Source organism: Thamnophis elegans, chromosome 1 (assembly GCF_009769535.1).
Source record: "Thamnophis elegans isolate rThaEle1 chromosome 1, rThaEle1.pri, whole genome shotgun sequence".
NCBI classification, from domain to species: Eukaryota; Metazoa; Chordata; class Lepidosauria; order Squamata; family Colubridae; genus Thamnophis; species Thamnophis elegans.
In genome coordinates, this window is record NC_045541.1 from 109,987,352 (window position 1) to 110,003,291 (window position 15,940).

Sequence of the window (15,940 nt, forward strand, 5' to 3'; positions counted from 1 at the left end):
TTGCATCTTCTGTTTGGTTATATATATTGCATATTGCAACTTACTTTCCTCCAAGATATTACGTAGTTTTCCCGCCTTCCTATTAGTGTTTATTTTATGTTTTCCTTAGAAAACATAAGATGCATGTCTAAGATGCATCTAAGATGCATGTCACAAATTATTTAACTCTTATTGAAAGAACAGAACTTACTGTTTTACAAAATACTAGAAAGTAAAGGGCAACTTCTGGATGTAAAGCGATCCACAAAATGGGGGCCACAACAGGAAAGACCCTGCCCACTCATGATTTTTATTTTTTTTTGCCAGATAGGTAGATTCGGTCTTTATAAAATGTAGTGCCTAAGTGACTGCATTAAGACCTTTGTAGGTTCTAGCAGTAATAAACCAGACAGTTTGGTTTATAAAGATATTCCCCATATTCTTCACTAAGTCCCAGTACATTTATACACAATAAAGCACTAATAATATCTTAAATGGATTTAATTTTAGGAGGTACATTTTTTAAATTTTACTGTTACTTTTCATATTTTTATAATGTAAAACATTTTCATAGGACCTTCAAATATTTGTAAGCCTATTGTACTTATTTGAAAATATGGCATGGGGCCTAACATAAATATATCATATTTTATATACTGTGCTCTCAGTACTGTATAGGAGGCAAAGATCCTAGAAATTAATCCAACAAACTAAACTCTTCAGTGAGCTTCTTGAAAGATAATTGGCCTATAGACAATTTTAACATATTCCTATTTATGAACATTTCCAATACATAATTGTGACATAATTCCTAGGAAGCATTACATTAAGCCAACAAAACAACCAATAATGGTGCATGTAATATATATATAATATAATGGTGCATAAGCGCACCAACATGCCTACCATCCCTATCCTACTGTCCCCACTTATTCGTATCCATTTCCTGTATTAATGTTTATACTTATATCTTGTGGAACATCCCAACCTCTGGAGACAAGTGATTAAGTGTTCCAACTATCAGGAAATTTCTCCTTAGTTCTAAGTTAGTTCTCTCCTTGATCAGTTTCCAACAATTGCTTCTTGTCCAGCCTTCAGGTGCTTTGGAGAATAGATTGCTCCCCTCTTCTTTGTAGCAGCTTTCTTCTGGGAGGAATGATTTCCATTAGGCAGTTGTAAGGAAGAAAAGGCTTGCATTCTCTTTTCCTATCCAGTTAAGTATCTGACCTATTTAGCCACTCTTGTTTACATTTAAAGGATAATGCAACTGGAATGGAAAGGTTATATCTCTTCATGAATTGTTTTTACCATAAGTAACAAAGTGCCACCTGACATTCAGAGTATGAAAGTGCATAGTATTTGAAAAATATACTCTATCCAGAAAGTGTCCTGTTGTAATAACAATTTTGTTTCTGGGTCTGCTTTGTTATCTTTGTGATTTTACTTTCTTTTTTCTATTACAAAACAAATGGTTGTCAGTGTGGTTTTTGGCCTCAAATTGTTGCACCAACTTCCTGAACTGTTCCCCAGATTCTGCTTAGTTCTGATGCCCCTGTAATTCTGGTGTGAGGAGTCCGTGTACCTTTCTCACATAAAAGAGGCTTCCTTGATAACAATATGACAGGCACTGCTGTTCATACGTTGTTTTAAAGTTTAACATTTTCCACTTTTGGGTTTTTTAAAAAAGGATTTCTTATTGCTCCTCTTGCTGACAAGCAGAAACATCTCAGACCTGTGAGATATTCTTCCCTCATGAGAAAGGTCTTAGATTATCATTCAGTCTTTAAAAGGATCTGTGCATTGGAATGATGAACTACCTCTGTGCCAGAACATGACAGTATTGATGATGGTTTCTCTTAAACGGATGAAGGAAGGAAAGTAGATCTATATTTTGGTTTTCTGGGCACATCTGAAAGTATATTATAGGCACTTTCACAAAAATGTTGCAATGGAGAGACTGTGTATTCACAACACATCCATTTAATCAATAGCAAACTGGTTAGGTTTCTCATCACAATCTCTCCCAGCCCCTGAAGTTGTTTTTCACCTTCCAAGTCATCTTTCTTTTATTCAGAGAAATGAGCAGTATTTCAAACAAAGCAACCAGTTGCAGATCCCTGCCATTTTTAGTTAGTCTGCACATTTGGAAGTTGCCAAGGCTGACAAATCCTGTTCTAATGAGACTTACTCAGAGCTGGAAACATGGTGATGGTAAAAACAGATGTTTTGTTTTGCCATGACTATTTGCCATTTTTTTAAATAAATAAAAAAAATCTCATGAACAGAGATCCTAAGAGTAGTAGGAAAAATTTTGGGATATCACTTTACCTATCTACCTACTTCAGCTGACTGCAGTTCTGCAGTTCGGCTGTTCAAATCTCACCAGCTCAGGGTTGACTCAGCCTTCCATCCTTCCGAGGTGGGTAAAATGAGGACCCGGATTGTTGGGGGCAATATGCTGACTCTGTAAACCGCTTAGAGAGGGCTGAAAGCCCTATGAAGCGGTATATAAGTCTAACTACTATTGCTATTACTATTGCTATCTCTGAACTACGATGTAAAACTTAGTCTTGTATCAATCGTTTATCAAATCCTGTCCCTAAAGAATTAGTTCTAGTACCTACAGCTTGGATCTATTAAATCCTGCTTCTCTTGTTTGGTACCTCCAGATCAGTGGTGGGTTTCAAAATTTTTTAGAATCTCTTCTGTAGGTGTGGCCTGCTTTGTGGGAGTGGCTTGCTGGCCATGTGACCGGATGGGAGTGGCTTGCCAGCCATGTGACTGAGTGGGAGTGGCCTGGCAGTCATGTGACTGGGTGGGTGTGGCCAACTTGTAAAATGTGGTGAAACTCACTTAACAACGCTCTTGCTTAGCAACCAAAATGTTGGCTCAGAAACTCTGGCATTTAAAGCATGCAAGTCTTAAAGCTGTCAAGTTACAAGACCCTTGTACCCCTAACCCTTTAGAAAAAAACCCAGGGGTGTTCAAACTTGACAGCTTTAAGACTTGTGGACTTCAACTCCCAGAATTCCTTCTCCAGTCATGTTGGCTCAGGAACTCTGACACTGAAGTGTGCAAGTCTTAAAGCTGTCAAGTTACAAGACCCTTGCACCCCCTAACCCTTTAGAAAAAAAACCCCAGGGGTGTTCAAACTTGACAGATTTAAGACTTGCACACTTCAACTCCCAGAATTCCTCCTCTCATTCTTGATGATGGATGGGCGGGAACCTGTTCTAAACAGCACTGTAGATTAGTGGAATCTCTTCTATAGAAGAGGTTAAAACTGGCAGGAACCCACCCCTGCTCCAGATGCAATGGAATTAGAGTTCTCAAATTCCTAGCCAAGTGAAAAAGTCAGTAAACTACAGCATATCTAGATGAGGCTAAGTTAGGAAAGGCTGCCCTTGAAAAATTAGTAGAATAGAATGCTTTTTACTTTATTGGCCAAGTGTGACTGGACACACAAGGAACTTGTCTCTGGTGCATAAGCTTTCAGTGTACATAGAAACAACAAAGTAATATAATTGTAAGTTACCAATAGGGGAAAACAGTAGAAAAGAGGAGAAGGATAATAGTAATACAGTCATACTACATGAGTAAATTAGACATAAGACAGTCCTGGGAGAATTAGGTGTTTAGCAGAGTGATGGCACGAGAGAAAAAAAACTGACTTTTTGTCTAGTTGTTTTGGCATGAAATATCCTATAACAATGTCCTGAGGGGAGAGGTTGAAGCAGTTTATGTCCAGGATGTGAGGGGTCTAAATATTTTCTCAGCCCTCTTTCTGACCTGTGCAATATATAAGTCCTCAATGGAAGGTAGGCTGGCTGCAGATGGTTTTTTCCGCAGTCTTAACTGTCATTTAAAATCTTACCTGTCTTGTTTGATTGCTGTACCAAACCAGACAGTTATAAAAGAACAAACGACAGACTCAATAATTCATCTGTGCAACTGTAGCAACAGCTCCTGGGCAGTCTGAACTTTCTGATTTGATGCAGGAAGGACATTCTTTGTTGTGCCTTTTTAATGATGGTTCTAATGTTAGGTGTCCATTTCAAGCCCTGGGAGATTGTAGAACCCAGAAACTACATCATTACCTTAGATTTTTCCTATGATCATAATATCTGTTTAATTCTTTATATGGATTAAACTGAATCAAACCTTTTCATCATGTACCTGATGAAAAGGTACAAGCACAGGTGATGAACAGTTGCTATTTTAAAATCAATATTTAAGAATTAAAGAATGAAAATTAGCATCAAAAATATATTCAAATGTTGACTTATATGCAGTAAATTCTCATGTGTATGTCCATGGTTTTATTATAGGGTGCTGTTCAACCAACTTTCAAAGTCACTGCTAAGATGAGAACCACAAGAGATGTTTTAAGACAGATTATATATAAATAATAAATGTAGTTCACATTATTTCAGAAATAAATCCCATTTTTATAATAATATAAATGTTCTCTAGTGGATGATTCAGAAATACCAACCAGATTCCCGTGATGTGCAGCTGAGGCTGGTTTAACGGACAGGCCTAACCTCATTTCCTTGGAAAGAATTACAAAATAACTGTATGGTTTTAAGAAAGGGTTGGAAGATCATGTTAAAAGTCCTTTCACAAGCCTACAGTGTCTGTCTCACCAAATTCTGAAGTGGCGAGGTTTGTTTATTTGTAGTCTACCATTAGTTTTAAATATTCTTTCATTTTATATCACTGTGTTTTTAATTTTACCAGCATGTCATGAACCTTTTTCAGTTCACATCTGCAAGGCAGATTCCCAAGCTCCTGTTTTGACACTGATACACCAGAAACATTTCCTTTCCTTTTATAGGCACGCCATCTTCTAGAAGTTGCCCAAAACTACTATCATTCAATCAATCAACTTAAAATCATGGTGCTGATGAAAAAGATGACCTCATGAAACCATATAGATCTGTGATGGGGAACCTATGGCATGTGTGGCAGAAGTGGCATGCAGAGCCATCTATCTGGGCTCACGAGCTGTCGCCCATTGTTCTTCCAGGTTCTGGCATGCTGGCCAGCTGGTCTTCATGTGCCGGAAACTGGAAAATCAGCCGCCTGATGCACATGCACGCGCTTGGTGGTGCTCTTCTGGTTTCCACCTGGTCCTCTGGTTTCTGGTGCATATGCATGCGCGAAGACCAGCTGGTCGGTGCACATGCATGCACCAGAAACCAGAACATCATCTTCCCAGAATGCATGTGCACTGTCCAGCTGCGCACGCATGTATGCCAGAAACCAGACACCAGGTGGCCAGTGGCATGCATGCACCAGAAATCGAAGGAGCAGCTGCCCGGTGCATGCATGTGCACCGGGCGGTTGCTCTTTTAGTTTTTGGCACACACGCACACACTTCCATTTCAGCATTCAATGCCGAAATGGTTCACCAACAGTGATATAGATTTGTGTGACTATAGCAAATCTATGGGAAAATCAACTACTTAATTAAAAATAGTTTCAATTAAAGATAATATGAGAGCAGGAGTAAAATCTAGAAAAGTTCACCAGAGATTCAGTTTATAATTACTAGGCCTTATTGTGCAGACTCTTTTAGTCCAAGCAATTTTAAAGTAGTTTTATAATTGAAGCAAGAACACTAAATATCACCCCCAAACATGTTAAAATATAATATTGTGCTAAATAATTGAGCTTTGATATGGTGAGTCCAGAGATAGTTTAAGGGAATGAAGAGATTTATGTCCTGGAAGAAAAAGACAGGTGGGCAGAGAAATATGTGCAAAATATGCCTGAACAAGATAGATCTCACCCTACTTCCAGGAGGCCGTTGTCTCATCCACCAAGAGTTCCTTACCTCTATGTTGCATAAAAATGGCTTTGGTGTAATTGTGCAAACCCAACCATTTGTGGCTTATTAAATACATCTGGGTAAGCAAACCACAGCCTGTTCCTGTATCCCAATTTCAGGATGAATTATACTGGTTGAATTTCTTTGTGTTCTACAGTTATTAAAGATAAAATAATGCTTTAGTGGGTAGGAATTACTCTGTTTACTCCAAGCAATTTTCTGGAGCCCCTCTCCCAGATTTTGGAGCAGATTTGTTTTTGTATAGCTTTAAAAAACTATGTTAAATCTACTTTATGGATCATAGCAATAGCAATAGCAGTTAGACTTATATACCGCTTCATAGGGCTTTCAGCCCTCTCTAAGCAGTTTACAGAGTCAGCATATCGCCCCTACAGTCTGGGTCCTCATTTCACCCACCTCGGAAGGATGGAAGGCTGAGTCAACCTTGAGCCGGTGAGATTAGAACCGCTGAACTGCAGATAACAGTCAGCTGAAGTGGCCTGCAGTACTGCACCCTAACCACTGCGCCACCTTGGCTCCTACATACTTCCCACCTTAAAGTCACAGGAAACATGGTTCTAATTTGGGGTAATTATGATCAGAAGTGGCACAGGAAAGGATGAGGACGTTGTCTTAGGGCTTCAGGGTAGCCATTCTGTATAAAGTATTAGGATAGTAATGTTGATCATGAAAATGATGATGACAATAATTTGACAAACCTACTTTCATTTTGTACCTATACAAAGGTAACCTGTAAGAGCTATGTTATGTAATCAAGCTGTACTCTTAAAACATTATATTTATCAAGACAAGATTTCTGTTATGCAATATCAGATTATGATACATGGCGACACTAATGTAACACAAAGTCTATGGAGACCACCACAGGACATTGTTCTTTATGCTAATATATCTCAATCATGACTATCTTTCAAAGTGACAATAAGTACTTGGAGGCATGGCTTGTCTATAGCCATCCAAGCCCTTTGAAATACCTTCACACTTAAGACTTTGGCTTTTAATCTTCCAGAAGACCGTGAACACTTAGCTCTTTCTTGAACCATTTGGCTAGGAAGGGGTTGAGTCAGGGTCAACAGAATTGGTAGTTTTGGCATCTTGATTAGAAGGGTCAGAAAGACATTTCTTTCATCAGTACAATGCATTTTGTGTTGTTTTTATCAGTTGCTATGAGCTGCTCAGGAACATGATAGATATATATATATATATATATATATATATATATATATATATAGATATAGATATAGATATAGATATAGATATAGATATAGATATATATATATATATATAGATATATATATATATATATATATATATATATATATATATATATATATACACACCATATATTCTTTAAATACATAAATACCAGTATATGTATACGTACATAGATACATACATACAATAGTGAAGAAGAACTTGTTTTTATAAAGAAGACTATATAACCTACCAATAGTATCGTACAATGTATGATAAAGCAATTTCTCAATGTGCCTAAGTTTAGGCATAATGAAGTCTAATAAAATTAGTCTATGTGAATCTTCTAATCTGAGCTAAATACATTTATATTCAATTTGCAAAATTAGTAAACTCATTTAAGTGAGTCTTAAACAGGCATGTCTGTCTAGCATTATTCTAAAACTAAAGGTCCAGCAGAATTATATTTCTCATAAAATATGACTTCCAAACTCTTAATTTTAAAACCAATTGGGTCACAAATGTCAATAAAACAATAAGAACAAGTTATTGCTAATATGATTCAATGAGTAACCTAAGATGTCATGTTCTGAGAGTGAAATACAGCTGTCTATTAGCATTACACCATTCATAATTCTATGAACCCTTGCGTAGTTTAAGGATTTTTTTTGCTTGTAAACTGAGAAGCCACAATTTTTCCCTTTCGGTAATAACTTTCTACTTCAGAAAGAATATGCCAAAAGAGAGGGGCTTCTTCCCTTTCTTCTTTATGTTGTTTTTAAAATGTAAGGGATGGAAACATGATTTTCAGGTCATCTTGGTTAGTACAGAAGCAGCCATCCTTGAACGCTATTATATTTGCATATTTGTAATAAGTGTATGTCTTCTCAGCAGTGATATCCTAGGTTTTTGCTGCCTAAAGACTTGTTATCCATAGAATATTACATTTCCAGTATCAAGCTATGAACAATTTTTCGCATTACATCTTAAAATTACATGGATTTTCATTTCTACTTATGTACCAGATTGCCACATAAACATAAAGTGTTGACCTCTGGCATGCGCTTGAATATGCTGAATATCATTGAGGGCAGCCATTCACAAATAACAACAAGTGTGAGTGGATGAATGGAATAACATAATAAATTGTAATTGTAATTGTTATTGTTGTTGTTATTGTTATTGTGTGGTTAATCTTTAGTGAGATTTACAGCCTTTGGGGCTGGTTGGTAGCTCAACAGCTTGAGTCCTAACCAAGGACCTAGGAACTGTTAAGTAGGATGTTTTTTTGTAGAATCAGAATGTTCAAGTCTGATAAATTTAAAATTTCCAAATAGTATTATTATTATTATTATTATTAATAATAATAATAATAATAATAATAATAATAATAACAATAATAATAACAAAAATAGTAGAAGAAGAAAAGCATGCATTGGCTGATTATGTAAAAGACAGCCAAGAACAAGCATTGTTGAAAGTTAAACATTGAAACATACTAAATGTACAGGAAACGACAACAACAAAAGAATATTGAAATAAGGTAATACAAACATGAGCAGAATGCTGGCAAGGAAAAACATTACATGGACAAAAGATTGAGGGGAACGTGGATAAAAATAAAACCTGGCAATTACTTACAACTGGAACATTATGAAAAGAAACTGAACGTTTAAGTCTAAGCAAGAACAAGCTATTCAAATTAATGCAATCAAGGCCAGAATTGGGGGAAAAATCATCGAAAGTGCAGATTGTGCAAAGAAGCAGAAATTGCTGGGAACATAGAGTTGAAAACTAGTAAAAAATGAGCATGTTAAAATATTGTGGAATTTCTGAATATAGACTGATAAAGCCTTGGCTCAATTCACGCTAAACATAACTGTGGTCAAAAAGACAAAAGTGGGGATAAAAGAGGTGGCTGTGCGGGGATAGCAGAACAGAAAATAAAAAATTTAAGAACATAAAATGTCAAGATCTGAAAATAAAAACTGAAAGATTATGGCATGAACCAGCAGTGGTGGTTCCAGTGGATATCAGCATAGTGGGTGCAATATCAAAAAATCTTGGAGAACACTTAGAAAATCTGTGCATTGACAACATTTCCATCTGCCAATTGCAAAAGACCACACTGCTTGGATGTGCACATATACTATACCAATACATCCTCGATTATGGGGAAGAACTCAATGTGTATGAAGGCCAACACCAGTTAAAGAACTGGCAGCTGTGACTTCACATTGTTGTGGACAGATAATAATAATCTGCCTACCACAGGTCCTAATCAAACACTTGGTGGGTGTATAAAAATACCCAAACCAGCCTAAACATCTGGCTGACTATGCAATCAATCAGAATAATGTAAATATATCCATTTCTTTTGTTGAACTCTTTTTGACCAATAGTAATAATCGTCAATCGCAAAAGACAGCCTTATTTGGAACAGCTTACATTCTGTAATGATTACCTTTAATATTATTAAATAATAACATCTGCTTATCCCAGATCCTTGGGGAAAAACTCAATAGGTGGATAGAAGTGCCAAATCCAGTCTAAACATCCGGCAGATTATATTAATGGTAGTATAATTTCTGTTTTTTAAAACCTCTTTCTGGCTACATTTCTATCATGGGGGATGAAGTAATGAGGAGCTTGTAAACATTATAAGAAGTCTGAAGATTTCGACTTAAAAGTTTAAAAAGAAATGTACATTTAAAAAGATAGTACTTAAATTCCATCTTGGATACTGCTTCTTCCTCACAGCCTAAGCTAAGCGTATTTTCCACAAAGTAAGTCCCAATTAATTCAATGCAATTTACCTTCCAGTTAATGCAATTTACCTTCCAGTTAGTACCATATTTATCGAGTCATAATATTTAATTAAAAAAGTTTATATTCTTCAAAATTGTTAAATAATTATTTATCTTCATATTACTACAGATGTCATAGGTCTAACTACATATATAGTTTAAATCATGTAGGTCTAATACATAGTGTCTATTTGGATTTGATTGAAACAGATCAATTTTCCAAATCAAATAAAAGCTTGGATTAGATCAAAATTGGATTTGATCTAAATTGCATAAACCCAAAGACATAGAAATGAATGCAATCCCAGTACTATGTAAACATGTACAAAACTGCAAGTAGATAGAGATTGGGAATGAAATAAGATTGTCCATTAGACAAATTCATCAGACAAGTAAATTCCCAATTTGGCATTGTTATTCTTTCGAATTACCTTCTCAGTATATGTAACAACCTTATATATTGGAACAATGGTTAATGTGAGCATGGCAACATAATTCCACATTTTGGTACAGGAAGGACTTGAATTTAATATGAGCAGTTGGACAGAAATAAATTACACTACTGGATTTAGTGTATAATCTTCCTGTTTGCTAAAACATCTGAGAATATGTCAAAGACTGATGCTGTCATCTATTTTGAAAGGTGATATACAAAAAAACCCTTAAATATTTCATATTTGTAAAGATAATGAAAATCTTTTTGTTAAATTCCATGCTACCATGCCATATTTACAACACACACACACACACTACTTAAGTTGGAAAAAGCCTCATGAATGTATATTTAGTTTCAGTACTAGAATTACTTACAAAAATATTAAAAAAATACCACCATTCAGAACAAAAATATAGACAACATGAAGAATCATGCATATGCACAAGGTTTTCCAAGGTCTTACTATTCATGAAATATACTCACAGCTCAACATATAATAATTATATATTGAGTATAGGCAGGAAGGATTTGCATAGCAAAATCAGTTACCATGTAAACTTACCAACTTATTAAAAATAAAGTCCCGATTAAGGGGACTTACTCTGAAATAAATATTTTAAGACCTTAAACATAGGGAATGATAATTTACGCTGACTTTTAAAAAAATAGCTTATATTGTTTTACTCACATCCTAAGTAATATCACTTCCACTTATAACTAAAATGTAAATTGAATACATAGTGTATGCTAATTTATTCTGCTGCTTTTGATCAACCATTCCATTATACATCAAACCACAAGATAAAAGTTTATAGAATAATCTGAAAAAAGATGCACCATTATTTACAAGGAAAGATGATCCATGATTGAACTTAAGAAATTGTCTTTAGAAATGGGACAAATAGATTACAATCAGACATAATTTTGTCTGATTGCTTCTCAGCTATATCAAGCATTTGTAGCATCTACCTCTTGCTTTTGACCAAATATACATTTCTCAACTAAATTTATATGTAGAACAGTCTTTGAATACTATAAAGCTGCCATATTAATTGATTGATTAAATGGAATGAGATAGCTTCAGAAAAGGAAAACTCTATTGGTACAGTATTCTAGCATTTCATTTTTAGCAAAAAAATAATAATCCTGAATATTCCATTCAGTTAACTGGGACAGGGAAATTATTTCTTTTTTTATCCTAAATTGCTGAGACAACTGAGTTGGAAGATAAGTGAGACAAATGAGTTGGAAGATAGACTGGCCATATGTATCTGCTACCCTTCATGTTGCAGCCAGGTATTATGAACCCATAAATGTGTATTTCAACCACAAAGCCAGATTTCCTTATAAACTCAACTTACTAAAGTTTTAAAATAATAATAGTCCCTTATCAGTGAAAGCAGACAGAGATAAAGAGTATGAGAGAGGAAATACTAACTTCCCATTCAATAGGCACCACCACAAAACCTTTAAGAATTATGAGTACCAGAAATGCAGCAATCTTCAACAGCAAATCAATTCGGTTGGCAAAGCAGAAAGGCAAAACCATAATTAATTCACATACTCACAGGGGAAATGAGGGAAAAGCCTTCCATTTTGCAAGCCTGTAACATTCAGCCAACTTCTTTATGAACTAATGTTCTAATTTGAGTTATCCCGCTTTTTGAAAAGACATCAAACAAAAGGAAAAATAAAATAAAACGGTGAAACAAAATTCCTTGGATTCTTTGAAGACCCTTTTCAGTGATTAAGGTTTATTATTATTATTATTATTATTATTATTCTGAGCTTAATCACTTTTTATACTTTCTCTCAAGAATTCTAAGGTGAGATCTTTCTTTAGATGTATTGTAAGTTCCTGATTTCCCCAAGCCTCTGTAGAGCATAGATAGCCTTCAAACTGTTACAGCCAGTGTGACATCAGAACAGCCAAGTTTGCATAAATCTCATTTCAAGGGCTGTGGCCTTATAACAGGAAGTGTGTCGCCAAGCTGATCAACCATTGGCAGGTGCCTGCTACAAAATGAGCAGCAGATTTCATAACGTTGGATGTGGCAGGAACAAACCAATAGATACTATAGATAAAATTCCAAGGCATAAAGGAATTGGAATCTTTAAAATTTAATTCTATCGTAATTACGATCTGCCTGATTGCATAAATAAGAATTTACCGAAGATCCATTAATGAACGTTAGCTCCATCCTAGCTATTTCATTTATCCAAGACTCAGTCTAATATTTTTTTAATAAGAAATGAGAAATAATTTTAACACATGGATAATCTTATAAAAAATACTCCTCATCTTATGCCTCCATCAAAATTGTTCCCAAAAGCTTTGGGAAGAAGAAACACTGGAATCATGAGACATGAGACAATGTTAGAAGCTATTAGAGAACACTATGGAATGCAAGGAGTTTTGGGGAGCCATGCAGCTCTTCAGAGAGGAGTTTCATCTTCTTGTGCACACTTCTTCACTTTATCCCTATCTATACAGTCTTGGTCTACATTTGAATTAGCTGGAAGAGACTTCTGATGCATGCCCTCTGCATGGACAAAGACGTTTTCCACTATTGCAAGTGTAATTGAGATTGTGAAGCAACATGAAGCCCTTTGACATTATCAGTTTTAGGGTGTGAACACTTGTTGAGGAAAACTATAGAGAGCATATATTTGGAGAACTCAGATGCACCAGACCTTCTTAACACAATAGCATAACTAGGATGATAGCATTTTGACTGACTTGACTCCAAAATAATGGGATAGATAGCTTGATGAAGAGAACTTTCAATGAGAAATAATGACTCCTCATTACAGAATTACAGAATGACAACTCTAACATCTTCTTTGAGATGAAGTTGACATTGTTAAAATATAGTTTAAATCTATAGGGAGGGAGGGCCTTTAATTATTCAATTACCTGGTTCTATTCAGTGTAAAATTGTTAATTAACATTATAAAAATGTAATTTAAGTAACGTGATTAAACACTATTTCATTTATTAAAGTCATTGACTTATCTATCTGAAATCAACCCTCTGGCAGTTCCTGGGGGGATTTGAATCATATTGCTTTTTTATATATTTGTTAACTGCTGCTGCCAAATATATGTTTGCAAAATAACTTCTCAGTTATGTTGTTACTTGCAAGCCAGCACTGTTGTGATGCAGTTTCCTCAGAACTTTGCTTCCTTATCATTCTTTTTAAAAAATCACTACTATTTGCATGTTAGTTTTAAAATGCAAAGGAAATGGTCCCAAATTCAAAAACTCGTTGTGGGGTAGATCCAGTGGTGGGATTAAAATAATTGAACAACCGGTTCTCTGACTAATGATTTCTTCCAACAACCAGTTCACCAAACTGCTCAGAAAGTTAACAACCGGTTCTCCCAAAGTGGTGCGAACTGGCTGAATCTCACCACTGGGTAGATCTCAAGGATAGCACCAGCAACAAAATTTGAAAACTCCCAAAAGTGGAAAACTCCAAGTAAAGAAAGGCTGCTGTGTGTGTGTGTGTGTGTGTGTGTGTGTGTGTGTTATCAGCTTGATACATACATACATACATACATACATATATACATACATACATATTAATACACACAGAATGTGTGTGGAGCCGAGGTGGCACAGTGGTTAGAGTGCAGTACTGCAGGTTACTTCAGCTGACTGCTAGTTCAGCAGTTCGGCAGTTCAAATCTCACCGGCTCAGGGTTGACTCAGCCTTCCATCCTTCCGAGGTGGGTAAAATGAGGACTCGGATTGTTGGGGGCAATATGCTAACTCTGTAAACTGCTTAGAGAGGGCTGAAAGCCCTATGAAGCGGTATATAAGTCTAACTGCTATTGCTATTGCTATTAGTGTATATACCTACATATATATAATACACACACACACACACACACACACACACACACACACACGATGGATCACTGCAGTGGTGTGTTGCGAGTGCTACGCCCCAGCACGGCCCTACCGGTGGTAGCTGGGAACAGCAGCCACCATTCCGGTACAGTTGCTTGTTGGGCCCACCCGCCCTCCTGCCTGTGTTCCTTACCTGTTTTTGAAGCAACAGGGCTAATTGCACAAATGCGCACAGTGTGTGGAGGCTGCGTGACCTCCGCTGAGCAGCTGGGTGTCGCAGGGTGGTGGTGTGTGCATGCACGCGCAGTGCATATGCCCGACTAGGATGCCGGCCCTGTGCGCAGCGTACCAGCTACGATGGGATCCGGAACCCACCACTGGATCACTGCTAGCAGGAACTTTTGAGTCAACTGTCAGTCCCACTATATAAAATCCATCTGATTCAAGAGTTGTTGCTAGTAGAGATCTATCTCCCAAGTCAGGTTAGCTAAGGCATATGATTCAATAGAAGTGCCTGCTCTTTGAAATAGCCTTCTTATTGAAATCAAATAATTCCCACCATGATTTCATTCTAGAAGATGTGCAATACTGAGCAGTTCTGAAGAGCCTTTTTTGATTGATCTGTATCATTTGGATCTGATTTTATTAAATCAGTGATTATTGTTGTTATGCCTTATTTCATTAGCTGGTTTTTTTTAAAAAAATTCTTACAGTGAATGTTTTATTGTTATTGTCAATTTCTTAATTTGCTGTGGATGCTTTATATTATAGTGGCCCAGTTTGGTGTAGTGGTTAAGGCACCGGGCTAGAAACTATTGGTGGGAGATTATGAGCTTTAGTCCCGTCTGAAGCAGGAAGCCAGTTGGGTGCTCTTGAGCCAGCCACTCCCACTCAGCCCTAGGAAGGAGGAGGAGGCAGCAGTGGCAAACTACTTCTGAAATCATACCAAGAAAATTGGCAGTTGTCAGAAATCAACAGTACCTCAAAGACACATAAACAACAACAACAAAAGCACACTATCATATAATGCAGCTGCTAGGAATCCTATGAGGTTTTTTGTGTGTGTTTGGATATGTTTCTTTGGTTTAATTTTTTTAATTGAAGATGGATTTTTTGAGGGAATGAACTGCCCAGAGTTTAGTACAAGATAAGTAGCTATATAAATATTTTTATATATCAATAAATACCATGCAGAATATAAAACGTATGAATTAGCTTATCAGTCCCAGGATACTTTGCTAAAGTAGATTTTAAAAATATCTACATTATTGAACTAACAATATTCATCAGGTTCAAATCCTAAATCATTTCCCCTGAATTTTTTAAAATTTTTCAGAAGAACACACATTCCTTGAAAATAATCAGTGACCTGAATTGGTATAGCCTTTACCATATACCGTATAACCATAACCTACTTCTTAGTAAGATTTTTAAAAAGTGGAATAGAACAGCATCATCACCAGATGGATTTGTAACTGGCTGACAAACCACACTCAACATGTAGCCCTTAATGGAACTACATGAGGGGAAGTAAGCAATGGGAGACCCCAAGGTTCTGTTTTAGGCCCAGTTCTCTTCAGCATCTTTATAAGTGGTTTAGATGAGGCAATAGAAAGGGAGCTTATCAAATTTGGAGGCAACATTAAGCTGGGTAGAGGGAACTAGCCAATAATTCAGAAGATAGACTCAAGATACAGAAGGATCTTGACAGATTTGAACACTGGACCCTATCCAACAAAATGCAATTCAGTAAGCTTTTACATTAGGCAAGAAAAACCAAACGCACAGGTATAGAATAGGTGGCACATGGGTCA

General features: G+C 36.3%; 1 protein-coding gene across 1 annotated transcript in view; it reads right to left on the bottom strand.

Annotated features, from left to right (window-relative positions):
• Positions 1-12,188, bottom strand: part of SPI1 (Spi-1 proto-oncogene) — a 30,094-nt gene extending 17,906 nt beyond the window's left edge. The window contains exon 1 of the mRNA XM_032235222.1: positions 11,839-12,188. Within this exon, the coding sequence (XP_032091113.1) occupies positions 11,839-11,883 (45 nt within the window). The 5' untranslated portion in view covers positions 11,884-12,188. The remainder of the gene's footprint in view (positions 1-11,838) is intronic.
• Between the last annotated feature and the right edge of the window lie 3,752 nt (positions 12,189-15,940).